Source organism: Grus americana, chromosome 1, assembly GCF_028858705.1.
Source record: "Grus americana isolate bGruAme1 chromosome 1, bGruAme1.mat, whole genome shotgun sequence".
In the NCBI taxonomy this organism is placed as follows: domain Eukaryota; kingdom Metazoa; phylum Chordata; class Aves; order Gruiformes; family Gruidae; genus Grus; species Grus americana.
Window position 1 is genome coordinate 4,043,232 of NC_072852.1, and position 25,024 is coordinate 4,068,255.

At 45.6% G+C, this 25,024-nt stretch overlaps 1 protein-coding gene across 3 annotated transcripts in view; it reads right to left on the reverse strand.

The window, feature by feature from the left end:
• Positions 1-11,844, reverse strand: part of MKLN1 (muskelin 1) — a 97,082-nt gene extending 85,238 nt beyond the window's left edge. For 2 of the 3 annotated variants that reach the window (XM_054844826.1, XM_054844806.1), the window contains exon 1: positions 11,725-11,841. Coding sequence is in view for 1 of the 3 variants with exons in the window: in XM_054844806.1 (XP_054700781.1) it covers positions 11,725-11,816 (92 nt within the window). In the remaining 2 variants the exon portion in view is untranslated. Of the gene's footprint in view, positions 1-11,724 lie in introns of all 3 variants that reach the window. The other variant, XM_054844836.1, reaches the window with a different exon arrangement.
• Positions 11,845-25,024: the final 13,180 nt, after the last annotated feature.

The window sequence follows — 25,024 nt, forward strand, 5'->3', positions numbered from 1 at the left end:
AGCTACCACAAGTACCAAATAGTTTTACGCAAGCTTTTCCTGTGAAAAAAAAGCAACCCATTAAATGTTGTTTGAGATAACTCAAAATCATGAACTGTAGATACAAGATCTAGTCTAGCATAAATCTACACCGCTGCCAAGAGGGACCATTCCACCCACTCGCGCCTCATCCTCCCCCTCCCTACACCAGCAGCTATAATAAAGATTAGCATAAGTAACTTCTTTAGTCAGATCAGTTCTCCAATTCAGCTTACTACTAGTGCCAGCACAAAAGGAGAAAAAAGGTGAACAGCTGGATCTCCATAAGGGATTCATACTGGAGTGAACTCCCAATACCATTCTCCCACTGGCAAGTAACTACTAAAAAAATTAGATGTCGTGGTACCTTTGCTACTTTGTGGACACTCTTGCCCCACACTAAAAGCTAAGCAGAAGGAGCTGTTTTATTTGTACCACAAACAATAACACGTCCAGAGGTCGTACTAGTGTCCCTTAAATTCATAACCTAGCTTCCTTCGCGGCTATTAGCGTCCAAGCCTTTATTGTAAGCATCTCCGTCACTAAAAAAGAGAAGTGGATCATTCTGGCTGCTTTGCATAGAAAGCTCTCTTGGCAGAACACAGTGGAAGTTTCTTTTTATTACCCATGCAGATGCTGGCCTTGCAACTGCTGGAAGTAGATAACTTTTCCTTTTACCAACTCAGAAACCGTCACATCCGTTGTACCAACTGCTGGCTGATCTCTGCTGGAATTAGAGAGATGTCCCCACGCTCGGTATTACCATAGGACTTTTCTGTGCAAAAAGCTCTGTGGTTTCAGGCACGACAATCACTAAGCGAGAGTTTTTCTTTGCTTTGGAGGGAGGAAGGGAGAAATAAAATGACTTTGCAGAATATACTGCAAATTAGGTTTAAGGTTGCTATAATTTGCATCTAACCTAAATATTTTCATGAAGCTATTAAAGAAATCCTCGTCTTTAGGAACAAGTCCTTAAGAATAAACAAATCCAAAACACTAGCTTTGCCTGGCACATTCAAATTGCTCTTCAGAGAGTAGCTGTGCAGAAAAGGGCACACGTATCTCCAAGAGGACTTGGAACTCAGATACGGTTCTTCTAGAGAACGGCTGAGGTACCACACCATTGAACTGCAAAAAGCAGTTGGGACTGCTACGAAAACACAGCCTGACTGAAAACAGACAAAGTACTTTCTTTGGGGTTGTCCATTTGACCATTTTCTCTCTTTTTCCTACAACCATCCCAAAACAGACTAGGAAGAATACAGCAACTAGAACACATGGACTAAAATTTCCACTAAGTCCACTTTACAGAGTACTGTAAGACATGGTGGGCCAACTATTTCAAACACGTGGAACTATCACACCAGCCAGTACAAAGCATCAACAGAGATACTCTCACCCAGCCCAGACAATTAAATGTACACACAGATTTAACCAAGAAAAACAGAAAGAAAAAAAAAAAACCACCACCAAAAATCCCTATTCCATGGATCTGGAAAGAACTAGAGAAATTTTTCTCCTGCAACTCCCAGAAACTCACTGCAAGTAATGCTGATTTCAAGCCGCCTGGTGCAAAGTTTAAAATGTTGTATGTACCTGTGGCTCTCCCCTAAAGCAGTTCAAAACCAAAAGCTTTTTAGACTTTGTTATAAAATTTCTCTCCTTTCTAATGGAAAACTTCTCTGCTTAAAATGGCATAAAGATGAGAAGACATTAAAACTTCTTGGCTGAAACACAGTAAAACATGCACAATTATTATGCAGTACGCAGAGACATTCAGGAAACAAGGCTTTTTGAGTTTGGGTGGTTTGGGGGTTTGCATTTTTTAACACCCAGGACTTCTTAACCCCACTGCTAAGAAGTACAGGAGGACCTCTTGCATAGTAAAACAAAGTTTGAATTCAACTTATACACAAGTGTGAAATTTTAAATACTATACTGTTACTAGATTTACCAGCTTACTGCTTAAATTTGCTTCCATCTCCTCAGCAGCAGGGTTTCACACAAACATCCAGTATATTATAAATTTACTTCTATTGAAAGTAAATAGCTAAGCAAGTACAGCATGCAAAAATAAACTGATGTATTTAGAAATCACCTTACAGAAATATACTTATCAGATCACAGCTGACTACTGGACAACAAAACAAGTATCACTTAGCTCTGGCCTAGAAATAGTTCTTTTAAGACCAGATTCTCAATTATTTCTCTCAATGAACAGTTTACCTTTAAGCTGCCTCTCATCGCTGCCAGCCCATGGATACACAAAGGCCTTTATTAAAAAACAAACTACTTCTTCAACACAAACTGACACTGTTGCAGACATTTCCAGTAACACAACTTAGAAACTACTCCTTTTCACTCCTGCATCTAGTTAAGGTTTCTTTAAACAAGGTATTTTTGATTCATCAGTGCTTCCTCCTGACACGTCAGAAATTAAATGTTACCAATAATGACTAAAATTGCATCAGCGTAGTGAATTCGCAGCAAGTTATCAGAGCCTGGTAAATAACTTCTATTCCAGTGACACTCAACAACGCTAAATCACGGATTAAACTTTTGACTGTATCACAGCACTGAGCAACCCAAATCCTTAGCAGCAAGAACTCCCAGCTCCAGGTTGGTAGCATCAGTATTAGCACAGCAGAAAAACAAACTGGAGGAAAAAAAATAAAGTCAGGTCTATTTGCATATGTTGGTAACCACAGTACCTTCACATATTACAGATAATTACCAGCCTTATTGTCCCAATGTTTAGGGATTATAGTTTAGATGTAATTTAACTGGTAAGTGATGCTGAACCTTTAAGCTTAAAAATTATCAATGTTTGTTCTCTCCTCGCACTAGCTTTGGTTTTAAGTTTAAGAATTGTTAGATCACTGAAACAGATCACTTCCACGTATTTCAAGGTCCATCTACTTTTTGAAAAGAAAATAACTGAAATTGCTGATGAAATCAGCAATTATAAAGACTGCTTCACTTGATCATCTTAGTGAACTGATACTAGTGAACACAAGATTATCTGGAACCTTCTCTTTTGCCCATTTCGTTTCATACTCAGTGTTCGTTTCTACATGTATAAGCCATGTTTGAAATCCAGCCTTTTAAGTGATCCACAAAGTACTAACTCAAGTAACATGGCATGCATGCAGCCCAGCCTATGAGGAGGTTCCCTGAGCAGAAATAAATCCCTGGCTTGATAAAAGACCAAGAATAGGATTAATTCTACCCGTCAATATTCAAGGAGAAAGATGAAGATATTAGGTTCTTCAGCTCACTGGATTTGTAACCAATAAATAAGATATTGCAGTAAAATTCGCCCGAGTTTAAGACATCTCCAGTCACAGCCACTTTATACCAAAGTTCAGTTTTAATTTTTAAAAAAATCTCACATCTGGCTGGGAAAAATAGTTTAGACGATGCGTGAACATAGGGATTTCTACTGCCAGCAATCACCAGAAAAGCCACTAAACGTAGACTTCCCAAATCTTCCACAATACCAGTGGTGTATCACACTTCTGCACTGCATTGCTCTCGCTTCTCATTTCCAAAAGCCTTTTCTTGGAAAGGGACAGACCCTTTACAAGAAGATTAGAGGAAGGCAATGTCTAGCACACATCTATGTAAATCCACTATGCTGTATTTTGGAAGCATCACAAACTTGGTGGAGTATTTTTATTTGACTAATACACATATGGAAAAATTTTACAAAGGCCAGGAAGTAGATCTAGGTCTTCCATGATTTCACACCATTGCAACAATGCTCTCACATGCCACAATACTATTAATAATTTCCACTCAAAGGAGGAATCCACAAAAAACAGACTAAGTGATTACATGCAAAGATATAAATTCCTAATGTAAGCCATAAACACATCTTTAATATTCATCAGCACTGTAACTTCACACTTAGTAAAAAGTTCACCCAAAAAACTGATGTCTGTAAAAGAATTTAAAGCAGACTACATTCAACAAAACAGACTGAAGCCCCCCCCATGCCCAAACTAATGTCAGGTACGGAGCTTCTTCACCAAAAAAATTCTACAGAAAATGCCTCCTGGTTCCAGGTGGGGCTGCCGCCACTGTACTAGCTTTCCTTTCAAAAATCAAAGTTCTCTAACAATGCAACACAACTCTACTCAGGAAAGCCAGAAGACAAAATATTGACCTGGGAAAATAAAGAAACATCAGCCTGTCATTAAGTACTGGTTATTTGGGGAATTGTGCTACAAATCAGAAACATTTGCCCCCAGAGCTACATTAGGGAATAATTCTATATTTTAGGGCAATATAAAGAATTCCTGCTAAAGGGTACACCAGTTCCCAAGTCAACATTACTTTCACATTTGACAGTTTCCAAATCTGTACCAGAAAGCAGTTTTTTTAGGAGACAAAGTGTGAACGTTAGCAATAGCAAACCATCATGAAAGAGCAGGGTGGGAACTGATTCAGCAATTCCCTACTCGCAGGTCAATCTACCTAATCCAAATTTTTTTCTTCCATTTTAACGCTCTGTGTTAAGAGCGTCTCTTTACTCATACAACTCTCAAATGTAGAATAGGCTAGAAAATTAGTATTTAAATAACTACCATAAGAGCCAAATGCTGCTTAAAGTATCTATCTACAGAAAAAAACATTCAAGAAAAATACAGGTAATGTCCTAAGCAGAGTTTCAGTGTTTTTCAGGCACCTTCCCAGAGCTTAAGTGACATTACGAACCCAGCAGTCAGTCTGAGGAGAAAAGGCAGAGAGGACTGAGGAAAACACCACCAAACTCAAAATGAGCAGTGCGCAATTTTTCTCCATTATCAAGATCATGTCATTTTCCAGGAACCGCAGAACACACCAGCACAGGAGGAGCAAGCGCTATTAACCAGTTTGCTTTTGCAGTTTAAATTCAGACATGCAGGCTGCTATCCTCAACTTAAATATATGGCTGTGTTCCTTGATTTAAATTGATCCAGGAAATAATTTCTCAAAGATTATGCATACTGAGTTTCAAGTAATGACTAAAATAGCAGCTACCTAAGGTAGCAAACCACCCCACATGTTCAGCACTCCCTCCTCCCCTTCCAGTAACCAGTTTATTATTGAATTCAGACCCAGCTGAACTTACAGTCCACTGTTCCTACAAAATTCAACAGGTCGTAGTCAAAAAACCAAAACTATATTCGGTTTAGAAGTTCATATTAACATGCAATTAAACTAAGTCAAGCATTGGCTTGCTTTGGAAGTTTGGAACTCTAGATAACTAAGTAAATCAATGCTGCACATACCACTTAACCTCAACAGAAAAAATCTTGATCACATCATAAAATCAATGACAGCGATAAACCTAACTGTGCATTTTAATGGCGATCTGCTAAAATGATGATGAATGTGCAGAATAATAAACTACATACTTTGCCATGTTTAAAAAAAAAATCAAACAGACTGTACATGCTGTCTCAGCAATAACAATAGTTATCCCAAGGAAAATGTGCTCTGTTGGAAATAGTGTTTAAGTCTCTAAGCCAGTAATTAGTAATCAGGAGCTAGAAAACCTTTATTAAGCTTGCAGGATATAAAGCCACATACAGAACAAATGATCCATAATCTGATGATGTTAACACCTCCTATGAAAATTTTACATCCTTAATGTTCCCCAAAAATGCCATCCCAGAAAAGGTTGAACATCAGAGTAATACAGGTTCTATCAGGTTAGTCACACCAGGGAGCTAGAGCAATTAGCATTTCACCTTTATCATTCTGCCAGTAAATAAAACTCTGTCTTATCTCATAAACAACAGCTATATTTTAACTGGAGCTCAAAGAAATTTCTTCTCATCCTACAACATTTATGCTTTTACGTGGGAATCAAGAGCTATCAGACTTCTGATACTAATGTAAGAAATGAACAACTTTATAATTTTGTTATTTTTTCATTCCGTACACTTTTCTGACCATTTTCTTTCTCACCACTTGACCTTATCAGACACTAGCGAAGCACCTAATATTTATGTATTCAATCTGTACATAACTTTATTTTCCACAAAAATATTTTGCTTTTTAAGTACTGAATTTGAGAGAAAAATCCTAGGCTACGGAAGTGATGTAAGCAAGGAGAAAAATGCCTGTCAGAACAGATTGTCTAGAAGCATCCAGAAAATCCATACAAACAAGCAGAGGAAAAAAAAAATATTTTCCACTGGACACTGAAAAGGACGAGAAGCAGAACTGAGAACATTTCTATACACCGGGTTCACCAGAGGGGAACAGAGTCAGCCAGCTCGCTTCATTAGTCAGTGTTGGCATTCCCAGCTCATTTTAGTAAATGTTAAAAGTGTCGATCAATATTGCAAAGACATCACAAGCACATAATTACAGACAGCCAGCAGGTGTGCCTGTTCATTTTCCCATATCTAAAGGCAAAGCAATAAGGAAAGTGAATTAGCTACATTAAAATACTCAACGAAAGCCATAAATGCTGACAATTTAAGTTGAAAAAACTACATTTGCGCTTGTATGTGCAAAAAACCCCACAAAGTCACAGTTCTACAGCTAGAATGGAAATCATCATTGCTATGTAACTGAAGTTATTTAAGAAACCATGAGACATAAGCAGTGTCATTAGGACTTCTAGTGTATGGATGATGAGCACAGTTCACCCTGCCAGAAAAGCTCTAAAGCACACTTTGTTGGTCCACCATTTTGGTCTGGTTTAGATAGCTTCAAACTGCTGAGACCTCAACAGAAAACAGAGCTCGGTATCAGAAAACAGAACAGAAAACAACAAACCTTTTCTCATTAGTCATGACTGATCTCAACTTGAACATGAGATTCTGCAAGACCTGCATGCATCTATAACAAGATTTATGAACCTGTAAGGTACAGATCTGAATCATCGCTTTCACGTGGTAAAAGGAGAAACTGAGAATCATGTTTCACTAGCCACAAATACATGTTTTTTCCTGTTACAGAAATCTCAGAGAACAGCGTAGCTGTAATTCAGGTTATTTTCTGGCTGTTGGTTTGGGTCTTTTTAAATATCCTTAAGGACTTTACTCCAAAAAGTTTGTTACACATCTTCTCAGTGCCTTCTTGCTAATGCTCTGCAATACCTTACATATGAAAACAGAAGAGTACGTCCCTGTTTCAGGGTAAATACAATACAGCAGTAGATGTTTGCTTAGACTGGGCAGGAACTTACTCTCACATCCTCTTAACTAAAAAGCAAAACACATTTGCATTCTCACTTTGGAAGCCTACGCATCACTCATACTTTACTATCAAAGTATCTTTCACTTAGTTTACTTCCCCTGGTTTGATGGAAATACAGAAAACCAGCAAAAATACCCAGAATTATTTTAAGTGTATTGTAAAAAATCAGCTGGATCCTTCTCTATTCCAGTATACTTTCTAAGAAAGAGAGAACAGAGCCATCCAGCCTTCAGCATTTGACGCAGTACCACATAACACGTCAAACTGGAAAAGACTGGAATTACCAGAATAACTGAAGTCCACACTGAAATAAATAAAAATGCGTTGAAATGAAAAAGTGACTACCAATTAGGAGGAGGTTGCTAATGACATTTAATTATCAGCTAAGAAACCAATCTTATTTTATATTCTTAATAACAACCTTAGCACAAGAATTAATTGAACAGAATATCAATAGAAATCCTCAAGTCAAATCCAGGAAATATACTGATCTTTCTCTACAGACATATGATACAGGAAAACCTGAATAACTCTGAAGATCCAAGCAACAGAAACGCAATGAAACTTCCTCACAAAAGTACATGACTAGCATAACACAGTAAAAAGCTCTTGTTAGTCTCTGAGTGGGATTGCAGCCATATAAAACAGTTATAAATGGGCCTGAGTGCATTAGCCAACTACAAGATATCATCAGTCACAAGTCTGATGCAGCCACTAGAAACCATGGTCCTAGGATATAGCAATTAAGCATTTGGCAATAGAAAAGGGTACATGACTGCCATGGCACAGAGCACAATACTTCACCTCTTGTTCACCTTAGCAGGCAGTTCAAACTAGAGCAGGTACAAAAACAGGGTATTAAAAAACTCAGGGTATGAAGTGCTTCTCTCAGAACGCAGAGCAATAGCTTTTGATTCTTTTCCTTACCAGAAAAACCAAGTTTGAACACAGGCTACATTACCTTCTATAAATTGTTTATTCCCTCCATGTCCAAAAAAAGAAGTGACTGAGCTCATCACTTTCTGCAGAAGGCCAGAGGAGACAGGGGAATAAAGTCCAGGTCTCTCTCAGCATGTGTCAAAAGACACCAGCAATTGTTTGTGTAGCTCATGTGAAGCAACTGGTGGCGGTGGGGAAAACCCTAGGTCAGTCCCTTGTGAGATATCAGGGAGCAGCCTCCCACGTGGCTCCATTCCTTCAGGGAGGAACTGCAGAGAGGCAAGGAAGGGATCAGATGGAGGAGTCTCAGACAACGTGCTGGGCTGAACATTTTCCAAGTTGGACAAGCTGAAGCCTCTCAAAGCACAGTTGCCTCTGCACAGGCAGAGTGTCTCTGGGAACACCAGATGTTTCAAGAACAAATTTCCTCTTGGGTCAATTTTCTTCCCAAAGTCACAACCTCCCCTACAACACAGGCTGAACTAGACACTACTACTAGACTAGCTCTTTCACTTCTACCCACAGAGTTTTTAAAATAAATATCCAAGTCAGTCTTCCTGCTGGTAGCTATAAGCCAACAGAGGACAACTCCAGCGGTTCGAGAAACAGTAGAACTATTCTTTGGCAGACTCGAGAGGGACAATCTTCATTTAATGCTTGGAAAGGTCTTTGCAAACGTGCAGGTAGCTGCAGCACTGGTAAAACAGCCAGAAATTGGATCCAGCAATCCCCTGGTACCACCAACAAACACAAGAGGAAAGATGCTGGCATTCACCAGAAGAAGCTTTTCTCATTGAAAGAAAACTGCTTTTTTTCAATAGACTACTGATCCTAAACTGGAACATGACCAGAAAAGGTCTCTGAAAAACACTAATTTTTTTTTTTAAATAAAAAGAGCAGTTATCAGGTGATTTCAGTGTTCTGAAGAGTTTCAGTATCAGTTCAGCATCACATAAGCAGATGCAATGTAAGTTACTAGACACCTAATTTCTTCCCTGGACAACAGGGATGAAAGTTTTATATTTCATAGCTTTGGTTTCCATTTAAAATCATACAACCAGTTAAGAAGTGTGTTTAAATCATACTTAGCTGACACAGAACATGGCTAATCTACTCTCTTCCTCTTCCACAAGAACTTTGCTCACAATACCACTGATCCCAACAATGAGCAACATTATTAAACGAGTATTCCTACATAGCTTACGGCAGAGTCCCTCTTCTACATCAAGGTTAAAGTAGCTTCTTCCTATTTACACTAGCAAACTTAAACTACGGTATAACCAGAATTCCTAACATCCTTATAGAAAAGCATCATTCTGTTTGCATATTAAATACTAAGACAACTTTTAGCTCTATCTGCATGTTCATTGCACAGTATGTTATATTCTTGTCCCAACAATTTTAAAGTTTTCCATCTTCACTCCATGCCCAAAAACCCACCCTCCCATATGTTTCTTTATAAATTTTCACCTTTCAAGAATCTACTCTTAAATCGCAGGTCAAAGGCTCCCCTTTCAATGGAAATCACATTTAAGCTCTCTCCCAGAACATGGGAATCACAAGTTAGCAGATAGTAAGTAAAAACCAAAACTTTCATAGAAGACAGCACACAAGTATTAGGACCAGCATCCCTCAGACCAAGGTCAGCATGCCGGAGAATAACTCCATTGCTGTGGTTATTGAACACTCCTTTAGAGCCATTAAAATTGTTTTTACTGATGATAAGCACATTTGAACAACATCTTAAAAAACAGCCAAATGCAAGGTCATGCATTTGTAAAACACCAGCCCTACTATAGGAAAGGGAATTGTATCACAGAAGGCAATGACATTAAGGACTTTGGGCAGCACTGCAGATACCACGTGAACATTAATTCCTGACATGAGTCTGTAGCAAAAAGGACTAACAGGAGGCTTGGAAAGGAGTATCAAGCAGAAAGACAATATTATCTCTTTGTATTGCATCAGTGAGATCAATAATGGACTGTCACCCTTCCATTGAAGGACCAACACCTTAACACAATGCTGAAAGCCAGAAATACTGGTAGCAATAACTACAAGCATGATCACCAATCTGAAGGAAATGCCTTAAAGTCAAGTCTTTTTAACAATAAAGGTAAAGGGATTACTTAATTACCACCAAAGATTATCAATTAGAAAAGAATCCAGTTCTTTTTAATATCTAACAAAGCAAATGTACAGAAAGATACAACGACTAGGAGTTTAGTCAGCAAAACTTTTTTTAAAGTTTCACTTCATTTTGGAAAGCAGAGATAATTCATGACATTAATAATTAACAAATAAGGCAACCCTGTCACTTATTGATAGCGGGTGACTTAAAGATATTTCAATCAAAGGTTATTAAATTCAGCACAATCAGTGATTAGACAAGACTCTACAGATGGCAATGACTAAGGTGCCCAAGCGCGGTCTGTACTCCTAACGGTCCTCTCAACCTCCAAAACTGAAGCTATCTTATAGAAAAGGTGTATCAAAACATTCTAGTTGCTCCAAATTTTACTTCCAGTAACTACAGGAATGTAACAGGCCATAGCTGGGCTGCCACGCAGCCAAGTCTCCCATTCAGGATGGGGTCACATTAGCACAGCAGCGCAAACTGATGACTCTAAAACACAGCTTCAGTCTCCTTTTACCAAACCCCCAATTCCTAAAAGCTGAAGGTGAGGGCAGCAGATGATCCCCTTCCCCAAAACCACACACAACAGGTGACAGTAGCCAAGCGAGCCTCCAGTGTTTCAGAGGTCAGGGGCAGGAGAGCAAGCCCAGCTGCCAAAAAACACACTGCCCACAGGCACCTGACATACCCAGACCTGCAGGGCCAGGGTGGCAAAGTTTACTTACCCTTCTCCCCATTTAACCTGGCGACCAGCCTCTCCCACAAACATTTCCCCCCTCAAACCTGGGGCCAGCTTCTCCTCCTCACAGGCACCCCTCCTTGCCCATACCTGGTGATCACCCCTCATGCACGCTGCCCTCCCCTCTCAAGCCTGGCGCCCCCCAACATCCAGGCCAGCCCCCCCACCAAACCACCAGTGCTGGTGCTCAACCCCCTCTCCAAACACCCTCCCAACCCTGCTGAGCACCCTCTCCCTGCCACAACCCCTGAAATCCTGCTGACCAGCGCTTCCCACACAGCCCCCCAACGCTGTACAGACTCTTCCTCACAAACAGCCCCCCCAAACCCTGCTGACCAGCCCTTCCCACATTGCCCCCCCAAACCCTGCTGTACAGACTCTCCCTCACACACAGCCCCTCACAATCCTGCTGACTAGCCCCACCACCACCACCCCCGCCCAGCGGCCAGGCCTCCCCTCACCAGCCAGGGGCTCAGGCCAGCCCGAGCCGCCCCAGTACCCCGCCACCGGCGGTGACCAGGCCCGCACCCCCCACGCTCCCCACGGAGCGGCCGCCACTGCAGCGCCGCCCGCCCCGGCCTCCCCGCGTAGGCCACGGCAAGGGCCCAACGCAGGCCCAGTAGCCCGCCACGGTGCGGGGCGGCCCAAGGCCGATGCCGGGGCCGAGGCCGAGGCCGATGCCGGGACTCACTCAGGCAGGTAGGTGGAGGAGAAGCTGCTCCAGCGGTGCAGGGTGTAGCCCAGCACCCGGCTCTCGGGGCCCGCCGGCCCCGCCGCCGCCATCTTGTTGTCAGCAGCGGCAGCCGCGGCCCCGGCAGCGACCGCGGGGGGCGGGGCCGCGCTCTTAAAGGGGCCGCGCGGGCGGGGGGCGGTGGCGGGGGTCTGTGGGGTGCGGTGGTGGCCTGAGGTAGAGCCCGGGCGGGCTGTGGGGTTCCCGGAGACATGTATCTTGGGGCTCCAGTGGGGTGACGGGCCCAGGGGGTGACACCCCGTGGGGCTTGTGGGGGGGATGCCCTGTGGGGCTGGGGTGGTCTGTGGGGATCAGAGGGATGCCTTGTGGAACTGCTGTGGGGCTTGGGGGATGTCCTGTGGGGCTGAGGTGGGCTGTGGGGCTTGAGGGATGACCCATGGGGCTGAGGTGGTCTGTGGGGCTTAGAGGGATGTCCTGTGGGGCTGGGGTGGTCTGTGGGGATCAGAGGGATGCCTTGTGGAACTGCTGTGGGGCTTGGGGGATGTCCTGTGGGGCTGAGGTGGGCTGTGGGGCTTGAGGGATGACCCGTGGGGCTGAGGTGGTCTGTGGGGCTCAGGGGGAGGCACGGTGGGAATGGGGTGGGGTGGTGATTGCCAACAGGGACATCTCCTTTCCCAGCCCCACAGCAGCCCCAGCCGCGGGTGGGTGCTTGGGAGAGGGATCTAGGAAAACCCAGTGGGATTCAATCCCGTGCTGGCTCCTGCACTGATCCCTGTTGCGGGTAGCGCAGTTATCCTCCCTCGCTCCATTTTATCAGCTGAATATTTGACCATGTATTCTTACACTTCCCAAGAAGCTTGTTTTGACACTTCTGCCAGTTTTTAAATGCTGGGTGGTGGGTTTTTTTGGGTTTTGTTTTTGTTTTCCCAAGGATTTGAAGCTATTAAAGTCACCATAAATAACAGTAAATAGATAAATAAAAATAAATAACAAGTAAAATGAAAATGCAGATGATTGAGTAGTTCCCAGATTTAGTTTTTGACCAACGATCCTGTTTGAAAGCAGTTGTAGATTGAGCGCTGGGTGCCTGAATTAATCAGGGGCTTCTTTCTTGGGTCATTTTTTCAGTCCGTACAACAACTTGTCTACATGCTTCACAGAGGCAACCTGGAGGTCTGGGCTGTGGGAAGGAACCCAAGTGGTTTCCCACATTGTGCACACTGTTGTATTTAATAACTTTTTTTTTCTTTTGCTGTGGATTTTAGGAAATAACTTGTATTTAATCATTTCCTCCTTTGCAGTTGATGCTGCTGAAAAATTTGCCAGCAGCACTGGTACCTCTCTGGGTCTGCGGTGCCGTGCTCAGTTTGGAGGGAAGCTCCTGTCGGGATCTGCATTCCTGTACTGGGTTGTTTTTCAGTGCTTTGGCCCACTGTGTTGCTGCATGCCAGGACACTGGCTCTGAAACCCCAAACACCTACGGGACCAGCACGTAAGTTGGGTCGTCTTTGACACATTTCTCTGTCTGAGGTTGTTGTATGGTTTTTCCTGCAGGAGGGAGATGTTTTCTCCCAGAGCCCCCACCAAAGCAAGGGGGACACTTGGACATCCCCGGAGCAGCTCCGGGCTGCTTGAGAAGGCATAGGAGATATTTCAAGACCCGGGGGGGAAAAAAACCCCAAACAAATAAACAGCTGTCTGTTGGAAGTGACAGATTGGAGAGATATTATCAGGCAGGACAGCAAGATGCCTGGCTAGATTAAATTAGCACAAGGATTTTTTATTTTTTTTCCCCCTTTATTTTAGGAAAGCGAGTGAGAATGCAGCAGAAAATCTGCCTGCGGATGAAAAACTCGTTCAGCAGCCTTGAAGGCTGAACATCACTGGGTATTTCAAAAGCGAGGGGGGGCAGCAAGTGCTTCATCTCGAGACCCCTTCCCAGGAGGAGGGTTTGCAGCATTTTCACTGGTATCAAAGCCACGCAGCTCTGCAACGGCGCAACAAAGTCTGTACACAAAGCGCAAATAGCCACACCTCCCTCTGCTAACAAAGCTTTTTGAAGTTTGTGGCCTTCCTTCCAGTGGCATTTCAGACTTCAGTTATCCAGACTTATGCTTGCGGGCATCCCCCTCCCAAAATTACCACAGGAGTATTAAAAGAAATAGTTTGCTAAGGATCTCGCCAATAATATACTCCCAACCCCAGAGGAGGAGATGTTACCTCAGCATTTGGAGCCTCACTAACAACCTGCCCAAGAGAAGTGATGTCATCTAAAACCTGTGACCTTTGAGTATGAAATTCAGGGGATTACAAGTGAGTGGTGGGCAACAGCCCCACAGTAGCCAAGAGGAAGAGGAGGAGGGAGAGGCAGCAGCTCCCTGCTTGCTGTTGCACAGTGCAAACCACCCCAGGAGTTTCTCTGTCCGGTATCCTGTTACCACTTGAATCAAGACCTGGATGCCGAGCCAGCTTATTTTTAGCACATTTTGGACTTAAAGTGAAGCAATTGCTGGTGAAATACGCAGTACTGACAGCCCTGGAAAATCTTTATTCAGCTGCAGCATAGGCAGCAGGGAAGGCTGTGAGGAAGCAAAGCAATCCCGAGCTGCAAACTGAGTCCCCAGTTTCTCTGGCTCAGCCCGCCCAGTGCTATGCAGTTACCAGCGGTCGCTGGGAGAGGGTTTTTCCACGCTCTGAGTGGACTGAGCACAGTGGGGAGGAGCGTGGCGTGCAGGGAGCGGCGCGCTGCAGATTTGGACAGCCTGCAAGCCTCCAGCTGAGCTCTCTGCATCCCGATCAGGTCGGCTGCTGGAGCTTAACTGCAGTGACAGTGGGGCCATAAAAATGGGAGAGACTCGGAAAACATGAGTATCTGAACCCCGCTCTGCTAATCCAGGGCCATGCTGCATTCGCTGTGCTAACACAATGCTGGATCCATGCAACCTGGGGAGCCCAATGACACCGACGCTGCCCCGTGCCGCCTCCAGCAGCGACTCAGACCCCCTGCTTTGTGGAAGAACACCAAAGAGGGCACTTATGAAGCAAACACCGTGCAGAGCAGTCCTATTTCTGACGCCCTCACATGGGACCTTGCTGAAACCCCCCAGCATGATTTGGTGCCTCCCAGACCTGAGCTGGCCGGGTAGATCCATGCTGCCTGTGGCTGGCTGCTTTGTGAGGATGAGGCCGCAGAGGGGAAGCGAGAGCTTTTCTAGCAGCAAAAATGGGTCCCTTTGGCATTCAGGGCACTGCCTGCCAGAGAGCCAGGAGGTCCCCAGATGGGTGCCTTGGACAGTAGCTGGAGTTTCTGGGAGAGGCCAGGGTGACCACAAAAGATGTCCCCCACATCTCTTTGCCAGGAGGATGCGCGCACGTCGTTCACATGCTTGTCGTCAGTAAGTTTGAAATCCAACCACGGGCAGCTCGGGGATTTGACAATTGTTTGTGTCTGCCTCAAGACAAATATCTCATTCCCCCCGTCACAAAGTTGCTCCTCTACTGCGCGTGTGTTTCGAGTTTCCTCATGCAAAACCTGCGTGGGTGTTTGGATATGTAATGAGCACATAGTTCAGGATGAAAACAAGTTGCGTGGAAGAGCCAAGTAACGCCAAAAAAATGAAAGCAATACAAACAACAACATGGCATGCGGCCATACCAGCTCGATCGTGGGCCAGCCGGATCTCACGTACTCCCCGGAGCTGCAGAGCCGATCAGCTGTTGGAAAAAGAGACCTTTAAAGACAAGCGAGAGGAAATAGCACTGGCAGCACAGGCCACAGCATGTTTCCTTCCAAAGTAGGACAGAGCCAAGGACATTAGGCAGAGCTGAACATTTGGGGTCTCGTTGCTCAGCCGTGAAGTAAGGCGAAAACCTCAAGTGGGCTGCAGTTGTGTAAACTCCTATTGTTTTCTGAGCGGAAGCGGAGCGCTGGCCTGACAGGGTATTGTACCAGATTTTGGCGATGCTTGCTCACCTAACCAAGCTCTTTCTGCAAAGCCAGGGCTTCATTTTAACTCAGTACATCATGCAAGGGGAATAAACCCGCCTGCCCGTGCTGGACCCAGGCTGAAGAGCATCCTCCTAAACCAAACACCTGCTGCCTCCCATAGCATCTTCAAAGAAAAATACCTCTAACCTGTGGGCAAGGCTGGAGCGGGACCGGAATCAATTCCTAAAAACTCCCCAAACTAGCCTCACTCATAATAGTCTCTTACTTCGATGACACGATGGAAAAAAAAGTGGCAAAGCTGATTGAGACCCATTTTCTGTGAGGCCACAATGCATATCTGCACCAAAAATGGGTGAGAGCAAGCCTCAAAGGTTATTTTATTTTTTTCCTCCATTTAGGGAGAGGGATCATCTGTGCCTCCTTACAACGTAGTAAAACAATACCTCCTTCAACGTGATGAAATACCTCTTCTGATCTAGGCCCTGATCCAAGCATCTGCTCCTAGGCCACGCACTTAAATACCTGCTTGAGTCCTCTTCATCACCTCTTGCTGCATCCGTCCTTTGGTTAAAGGCTTAAATCAGTGAAAGACCTCACTGGCAATCCAGAAGATTGAAAGGGGCCTGAAATACCAGTGCCTCCATACACACATTGGCATAATTCTTTGTATAAAAGCCAGCTTTAAAAGGCTTGTTTTACAAAGCACAAGCATGCATTTTTTTCGAATCAAGGTCAGTAACTCAGCTTCATTCACCAGTCTCCAGCTGCAAAACAACATGCCCCAGACAATGGAGGAGAGTGTATCTGAGTCAGAAGATGCCTTTTAAGGGATACAAGTGGCTCTGAGCCACGCTGAGGAAAGAAGACCTCCTTGGTACCCTTGCGTGCTTGGCCCTGTCTGAACTGAAACGGGGCACCCGAGGGCAGGAATAGCTGGTGAGATGGGAACGGCGGCACAAATCGTATTCACACCCTCCGTGCTTCAGTAAAATGCGCTTTTCCGATGTCACTCCCGTGCCACCCTGTCCGTGCCCACCAGTGTGATTGCACCCCCGCGCTCGTCTTCACGATTCAGCGAGCACTCGTAGGAAGCAGATGAGATGCTCGCAGCTGTGCCACAGGCTAAAAATATTTGCTCATCTCTTCCCCCCCAGGCAGGTGCGCTCATCCTGGGCAAGGCTGCTCCCAGGGGGATGGTGCTTGCACACCAGCCACGCGCTGCTCGTCGCATGCTGCAGTTCAGTGCTTCTCCCTTTTCTACGTGGAGCGCTTGGGTGTTGTGATTATTTCTCTGAATCACCCAAAGAAGATGCTCTGTCCTGTGTTTCAGATGCAAAATGTGCCTTGGAATTCAATAGTTACTATAGTGCTGTAATTACACACAGAGTACTTAGTCACAATGGCTAGAGCTCTTGTTATTAGGTTTGGACTCCTGTTGCTTTATTTTAAAGACCTTTCTGCTAAATGCTTTCTCTCTGCTTTAAAAATAGTTCATTTCAGCATTTTCTCCCTCCAAAGATAACCCAAATTCATGGCTGTGATGGAGTACTGGTCACCAAATTGATAGTAGGAAGGATGGGGCTTGCAGCCCGCTTTCTGTTGCAGTGCTCCCAGATGCACATCAAAGTTGGCTTAAATGACACCGGCAAAACATTTCCCAGGATCCAGGAGCTCTTGAGCACTGATCCTGGCAACATTGCTGTCTGCACTTTGGAGAGGACTCACACTGTCTGTTTGGGGCATCCGCACCTTCCCAGGTGCTCCCCTTCCCCTTCACAGTACAGAGAAGGTGGACTCCTTGGGTGCTCTTCCTAGAGGATGCTTCAGCCCAGCTCGATGGGATAGGTCTTGGGCAAGGATGAATTACTCTCCCAAGGTGCTGGTCTTTTATGCCAATGGTAAAAGAAGCTCTGCTTTATTGCAGACAACCAAGATGGGTAAGACAACACTTCACATTGCTCCTCCAAAAAGCAGGGATGCTCTCTACCCTACACAATAGGATTGGCCTTTCTCCGATTAACCTCCTTTTGTGCCAGGGTTTCCCTATCTGGAGAATGGAGCTAAATACTTAATTGCCTACTTTCTAAGGAGTCAGGCAGGATAATTAGCTAATGTTTGGGTAATGCGTCATAGGGTAGGAGTGCTTAGTAGTATTGCTGTCAGCAGCACAGTGGGAAGTGAAGGACTCAATCTTGTTTTTCAATCAGGAATGTCACTGTCTCCCCTAAGTTCATTGTTCCCATTGACTAGTCTGCTGAGAGCAGGGCACTTTTGAGAAGTGTTTAAAGGAAGAGGGTGCCAGGGACAGCGGAGAGCTATTTGCAATCCAGGAGAAGAGCTGTGAGAATAACTGTGTGGATTTTGGAAAGAGAAAACTGCCAGTGAAGACAAAAGCAAGGAATATGCCTGGGACTGCACAGAAAGGGCTTACGTCTGTAACTGTTGCATAAATATTTAATAACAAAAAGTCCTACAAGTAACAAAAGTGCATCGGGGAAACTTTTCTTGTGCTGCATTTATTGCATGCATGCAGCACAGCAGGAAGCATGATAGAGAGACCCATCTAACTCACCCTGGGGACTGAAGTAGAATTAACCTAAAAGAGATTTCACATCTTTAATTTTTATTATTCTGCAAATTATGTTATGGATGAACTTCAAGCCCTTCTCATGTCCACTGATCATAATTGATGAGATTTCAATCGTGTCTCCTTGAAGTTAAACATCTGAGAGACACTTTGGTTAATAGTTTGCCTTTCAGAGCAGTGCATTAGCTCTCTTGTGCTTCTGCTCGCTTAATTTAGAGCGAGTGCCCAAGAGTGGTGCAATTAAGGAAGGAATCTTGGGCTGAAGCTCTCCACGCTTTCAAATGACCAGCAGACCCTTCAGCGACGGCTTGTTTTTACAGTAGCTGGAACAACACTTTCTGTGACTCACTACTAATTACGCTCTGGATTCATAAACAAACGTTTTTAACCTCTTCTCGTTGTATCTGAAAATTATTTAACCGTCAGTGCTGTCCCAGTGCCATCCTGGTAGCGCCACTGTGATCTGCCATCCCACCTCTACAAGCTTGGCTATTTTGCTTTCCAGCCACACCAGGGAAGCGCATTTTCCCTCTGCATCTTTTCTAAACGAGCCAATATTTCTCACACTCTTTATTTATTTTCTTGTCCTGGAGACAGTCTCATGCTTTGATGTGTACAAAAGAGGAGTTTTCCAGTGAGGTCGCTGAGCTCTCCTTGTTTCCTGTTGAGTGTCCAGCCACAGACCACGTGGAGATGATGCCAACTCCCTTCTCTTTTCCCCAGAGGTGGTTAGCCAGCCGCAGACCGTCTCAGCAGCTTCTGCCAACTGCTCTGCACACTGTATGGATGTCTCACTTGGGATCTATGCAGCCAGGAGCCAGGAAAAAAGGAACATGGATAACCTGGAACTGATGCTCTCCACTGTTTGCATTCCCTGACCTTTGCAGAGCGGTCCTTAAGGAGGAGCGATGCCTGACCTCCAGAAAAGGAGAGTATCCTTTCACTTGCCAGGCCTGACGAAATGAAAATCTGCAGACATGCTGTTGTGGTGCATTGCCTGCTGTAAGACAGCCACAAGCCAAACCCGCCACCCCATCACAGTGCACCCCAGGGAGGGGTTGTGCCCAATCTCTGATGTCTCAGAAAGGCTGCTTTATTCTAGAGAATTGCTTCTTGTTGTGTCTATTCCTGGTTTTGTACTAAGTAGGTGGAAATACTGCCAGCAGTTCTAGGAAGGGCAGGGCTTGGGGAAGGATATACCTATTCATCAAGATCACCCTCCATGCCATGGCTTGATGCTCCACTTAAGACCTTCTTTGGCACTCAGGCTCAAGTGGAAAACAAGTGAGACCCACTGGTCCCATGAAGAGGAACAAATTTTCCCTCCACCAAAGAAAAAAAATAATTATGTGAAAGAATGAGCATCTTCTCTCAGTGCAGGTCATCTGGTTGGTCTCAAGTTGCATTTTCTTTCTCCAGAGGTTGCCCCAGCAGCAAATCCACCCAAATGGCCTCCTCTGTACTGTCCAGAGCCTGAGCTCAAGGCCTGCCCCCCACCCCCGAAAGACTGTTTGGGGGTGCTGTGGGAGTGACACATGGGACAGAGCTGGTTTTTCCTATAGATCCAGGAGTTTTCAGTCCATTGGCTGGGTAGTGTTTCCATTTTCTGGGAAGACAGGAGAGCCACATACCCAGCAGGACGCTTCGTTTCTCGCCACGCTCAGCTTCTCCCACCCCATAGGAAGCAATTTCCCAGGAGCCACAGATGGGCATGGACTGGTGCCTGAGCCCATTCAGACGCTGCTAGTCTCTGCGGTTACGTGGTTTTGCAATCTGCTTCCTGGGAAGAGGAAGGAGACAACGGTCCTGTGACTGCTGAAGGCTTGGGATGGACTTGTGCTTATGGGCAGTCATCTTTGTGGGCTTGGCAGCCAGAGCTCAGCGGTTTGTGGGCTGTGTGGGTGCCATCTGTGCTGCTTTCCTGACCCATTCCCATATCCATGGACTGGCTGTGGGTCTCAGGGGCCTCCCCACATAGCTGAGAATGAGGGGTCCTACTCCAGATGTGCCAGAGGGGAGGGATACCCTACCCAAGGCCAGAGGAGAAGAGAGACAGGAGAATGACCCAAGTCACCTCGTCCTTCAATATGGGCACCTGAAAAAGCCCAGCCCAGAGAGTACCAGCACGACACATGCTGGAATAAAACAAGCTCCTTCCTAGCCCCATTCATTCATTCCCTTGCTGGTTTAGACTGGGACACAAGACAACATTCAAATCATGTCCTGAAGTGGTGCTGCATGCCACAAGCCAAGCAGATCCCAGTTTCTCCTAGTCCTGGCTGTAACACGATGGACACCCCAAAGGGCAGCTTGCCCTTCTCCAGTCTGGACACCTAGCAAGGGACTTTGCTTCCTGCACAGGTCATCCTGCATTACCTGCTGATGTATTCATGTTTGTCCAGACTTACGTGCAGAAAATTCAAGGTCCTTGGTCGCTGCAGGGAGAGAAGGAGTTTACCTTGCATAAGCCCCAGGGTAAGAGCCTTTATACGGGCACGTTGTTCCTGGGATTTGTCTCATTGAGACCTAAGGCTGCCTGTGCCCTTCTGCAAGGTAAGGCGCTCAGCCTCCAGCTCACCCTCTTATCTTCCCCAAGACCCTTATTTCTGCCCTTTGCCACAAATCTGGTCATCTTTGTCAAAGAAGGGGAATATGGCTGTATGCAAAACTGGAAGAAGCTTGAGGGTGTGCTATAACCTCACCAAATATACCCCTACACGTGCCCCAAAGCTGCAGCTTTTCTCACAGTTTCCAACTCCCTGCTTGCCATGGATATCTGGGGAGCACCTATCACCCATGCCTGCTGTGGAGCCCTAAAGATGAGCCCAGGGGAGGCAGAACAGCCCTGCCTCCTCTGGCAGGACAGCAGCAGCAGACATGGCTCCACCCGGGAATACACAGCTCCGAGGATAAAAATAACTCATTCTGGAAATGGAAAAGGGCAAAGCAAGCAAAGAAGAAAACGTGAGTCAAGCCAGGTTTGCACGGCAAAAGGGAAGGTGGGGGAAGAGCAACAACAAAACACTGAGCCAGGGGATCAATGCTACAGAACAGTTAAAGGAGGGTGAAGGGTTTGCAAAAACGCCAGCCCAAGAAGTACCAGAGAGACAGGTCTATCTTCAGAGGGTGAGGGCTGGAAGATGTAATCCTGCTCTCCCTGACATTGCCTGGGCAAGGCTGGAGGGGAAGGCCACAAAAAGCACATCCCCAGCGGTGCTCTGGGCCCCATGCAAGGCTTTGCCCCACAGCACTGGCCCCACTGAGCTCCTCTACCCTGAGCATCTGCCCCAGCTCCCCATGCAGCTCCTTTGCTGCTGACCCCGCGGCTGTGAAGAAGGGTTTCCTCCTCCTAAGCCAACATCCAGTCAACGGAGAAAGTGGCTGGGTAACATCGGGAACCAATGGAGATAGTGGCCATGGGCAGATTGGAGGTGCCAAACCAGCCCACGGCAACTGCTGGGGTGTCTCATGTCAAGAGTGATTCAAGCCACCCACTGCTCCTGCCCGCTTAGACCTTGGCTTCCCCTGCTGCCAGCAAGAAGCAGTCACGTCTCGCTGTGTAGGCATCTAGAGTACATGACTGAATGCAAAACCAGCTAGCAATTAAAAAGAAGGTAATTCCAAGAAAATGCTTGCATGTATTAGGCAAGGACAGCATGTACTCCAGACTGCTGAGAGAGGAAAAGAAGCAACAGCAGTGACCTTTTTTAAGTGATGGAAAACCAGGGAGATAACTGGGAACTTGGAAGAGAGGTCAGGAAATGGAAAGAAGAGCAATCATGGAAATTTTTACCTGGCAGTTCTGACTTGGGTACCGAATACAGCAAGGGGAAAGACAGGGCGCGACACAAATCTCTGACCATCTAAAGGATGATGGAATAAGGAAAGTTAAGCTGTGGGGCTATCAAGAACACATAGATGGAGAGATTTCTTATCAGTCTACAAAATGAGTGGATGTGGGAACACCGTAAGGCAATATATCAACTCATTTGTGAAGAATTTAACGCAGTGTCTAACAAAGCCCTTTTTTTTTTCAATTAATTTCTCTTGGCTTGCATCTGAACATCATCACACAGGCTGAACATAGCAATTTAAAGGTCCTCTCAGATGACCACGCGGTATCTTGATTCCTCCCAGATAAAGTTTAAGCATTTCTGTTAATGACCCCATCCCTCCGTTGAAGCCGCCGCTCTGCAGATATGAAACCACTGCATTCATCTGCCTCCTCCAACCTCAGTGCAGATAAGACTCGGCAAAACACCGCATCCCCTGGGATGGAGGCGGGGAAGTGAGAAAGCCAGCAAATGAGTCATCTCAGCCTTACAGGCAAGATTTGCCTGGGATCTGCGCCGTGCAGGAGGAGAAAAGCCGCACAAGGGGCTTGCAGGAAGCTGATTCTGGTCCTTCAGGGACCCTGGACCCTGCCCAAGGACCACCCTGTGTTATATCATTCATTATCAAGGTCTTAATGAAAGTCTCCACCAGCTCCCGACATGTCCTTGTCTCCCTCTCTTGTCCTGCAGGTCCATCTCTGCTGGTTTTCCATCAGTGGAGAAGTGCCTTCTTCTGAGAGGATGCAGCAGTGGTTTCTGGCCAAAATCCTAGAGGATGTAAATGTAGGCCATGATGCAAGAGAAACTGACTTTCCAACTGTGCGTGGCAAGAATGGCCCCTCATTAAGGAACCGAAACGCGATCCATCGAGGCCATCTCTTGCAACATGCTGAAGACTTGATTATGGTCATTTTCCTCCCTGCTTCCACTGCATGCCTGGGAAAGGGACACAGTAATTAAAGTTTGAATCTCATTAAAACCCAGAAAGTGCTTGGCTTTCTCAGAATCCAATTATCACAAATGCTACGTAACGCCAGTCAGGGCACGGCTTGTTTTTGGTGTTTGGAATTATTTTTGTTAAACATACAAATACGGTGTGAAATCAAATTTTCCAGAGGATGTTGAAAATCTGAAGAGGGCACAGTTACAAAAGCAATTTAAGGCCTGGAGAAAACGCCTTGGGGAGGGAGGAAGGGAGAGGCTGCAAGGACTCCGCTTAGCAGAAAGAGGAAGGAGGGGAACATAGCAATGCTGCAAAAGGGTGGCAGAGCAGGGGTGCCCAGGGACAGAATAGGATGATGTCCCACGGGGACAGAGCCAGGATGTTGCACATCCTGCCCCAAGCCCTCCAGGGCCAATCTGGATGAGTCTGGACCAGCATCCCATCGAGGTGGCAAGTCCCAGCTCCTGGCTGGTGACTTTAGGCACAGAGCAGTGGCCTGCTGTGGTTCAACCACGTCCGGACCTGTGCTGGCTCACTGCATGGATGCTTGCGTTTCACAAGCAGAAAGTCCTGGAGTTAACAGGCAGCTCGGTCCAGTGTGTATTCATGGGGTGGGCTTGAGCTGGGAAATGATGTGATGAAGCGAGATGAAGCTGCTCTTCCTCTCCCTCTTCAATATAGCAAGCCCCCAAAAAACACATTGCTGGAAGCAGAAGCCTGCCACCTTCAAAGGAAATTGATCTTTCTAGCAAGCGTTTACCGTGGAGAGGGAAGAGGTGAGGTCTCCGTCCTTCACCAGGATGGAAGCCTTTCTGAGGACACAAGCCACTTGTCTCAGCACACCTACAACCAGCCCCTGCAGCCGTGCGCCGACCCAGCAGTCCTTTCCACATGTACTGGTGGGCTGCAACGTCTGCAGAGCCCATCAGAAACATCGTTCCCCTCTGCCCCTAGTTTGTCCTTGGACTGTGACCTCAGGGTTTTACTGACAGCGTGGCAGCAGCCATGCAGCCAGGGGTTACGGAGCATCACCCCTAACTGGAGCCGGCGGTGGAACTTGGGACGCTTGGCTTTGCTGCGCCGCTCAGCTGGTGACTCACCAGGGGAATGGGGAAAAGGCATTTAACTGCTCTGTGCCTCAGTTTTCTCAGCTGTAAACATGTATTAAAACAATAACCTAGTTTGCCGGGGTGCTGACAACCTCCAGCAGCGATAGTGAGGAGCTCTGCCAACCTGGGGTAAAAGGTGCTAGTTAAGTGCAAAATAGTATTATGCTTTTTGTGGCACAGTGTGTCTGCCATACATTACGCTTATGTAACATTACTTAGCACTTAGTCGGCACTTCACATCTTTAACTAATTACACACAATCGAGCCATTTACCAGCGTGAACAGAAAAACATCCAATAATGAGTGATCTGGAAGTGTTGGACTGATTTCCAGACTCCTCCAAGAGTGAGAATTGCAGAAGATGGGAAATAGGATTTTGAAAAAGAAAAGCCAAACAAACAAACAAGCAGATGCATTAAAAGAGAAAAAAAAAAATTATCAAACCGTGTGTCTGCATCAAAGGACTTGCAGGGTGAGAAAGCCCACTGCCTTTTCTCATGGGAACAACCAGCCAGAGCTCAGACTGCAGCATCTCCAAAGTACATTTAAAATTCACCTCCTCCTTCTTTTTGCAATTAAACACATATTCTTATGCACCTCGACTTTTAAAATAAATAATGACAATTTTTAGTGCTAGCAATTAAAAGCGACGCTGTTTACATTTTAATTAGCTCCTTCAATGTGACTAGCTCAGCTTCTTTCAATCAGAAATGGATGTATTTAGAAACAAGACATCTTTAAATGCTCTTTGGTTTTCTGTAAACAGTAGCCCTGCTCTGCTTTCAGGTTCTCAGGGTAGAGGGAACAGAGAGGCAATCTGCTGGATAGAAAACTCTGCACAGCTTTTCTTCCCGGTGGCGATTCTCTGTGGGAGTGCAG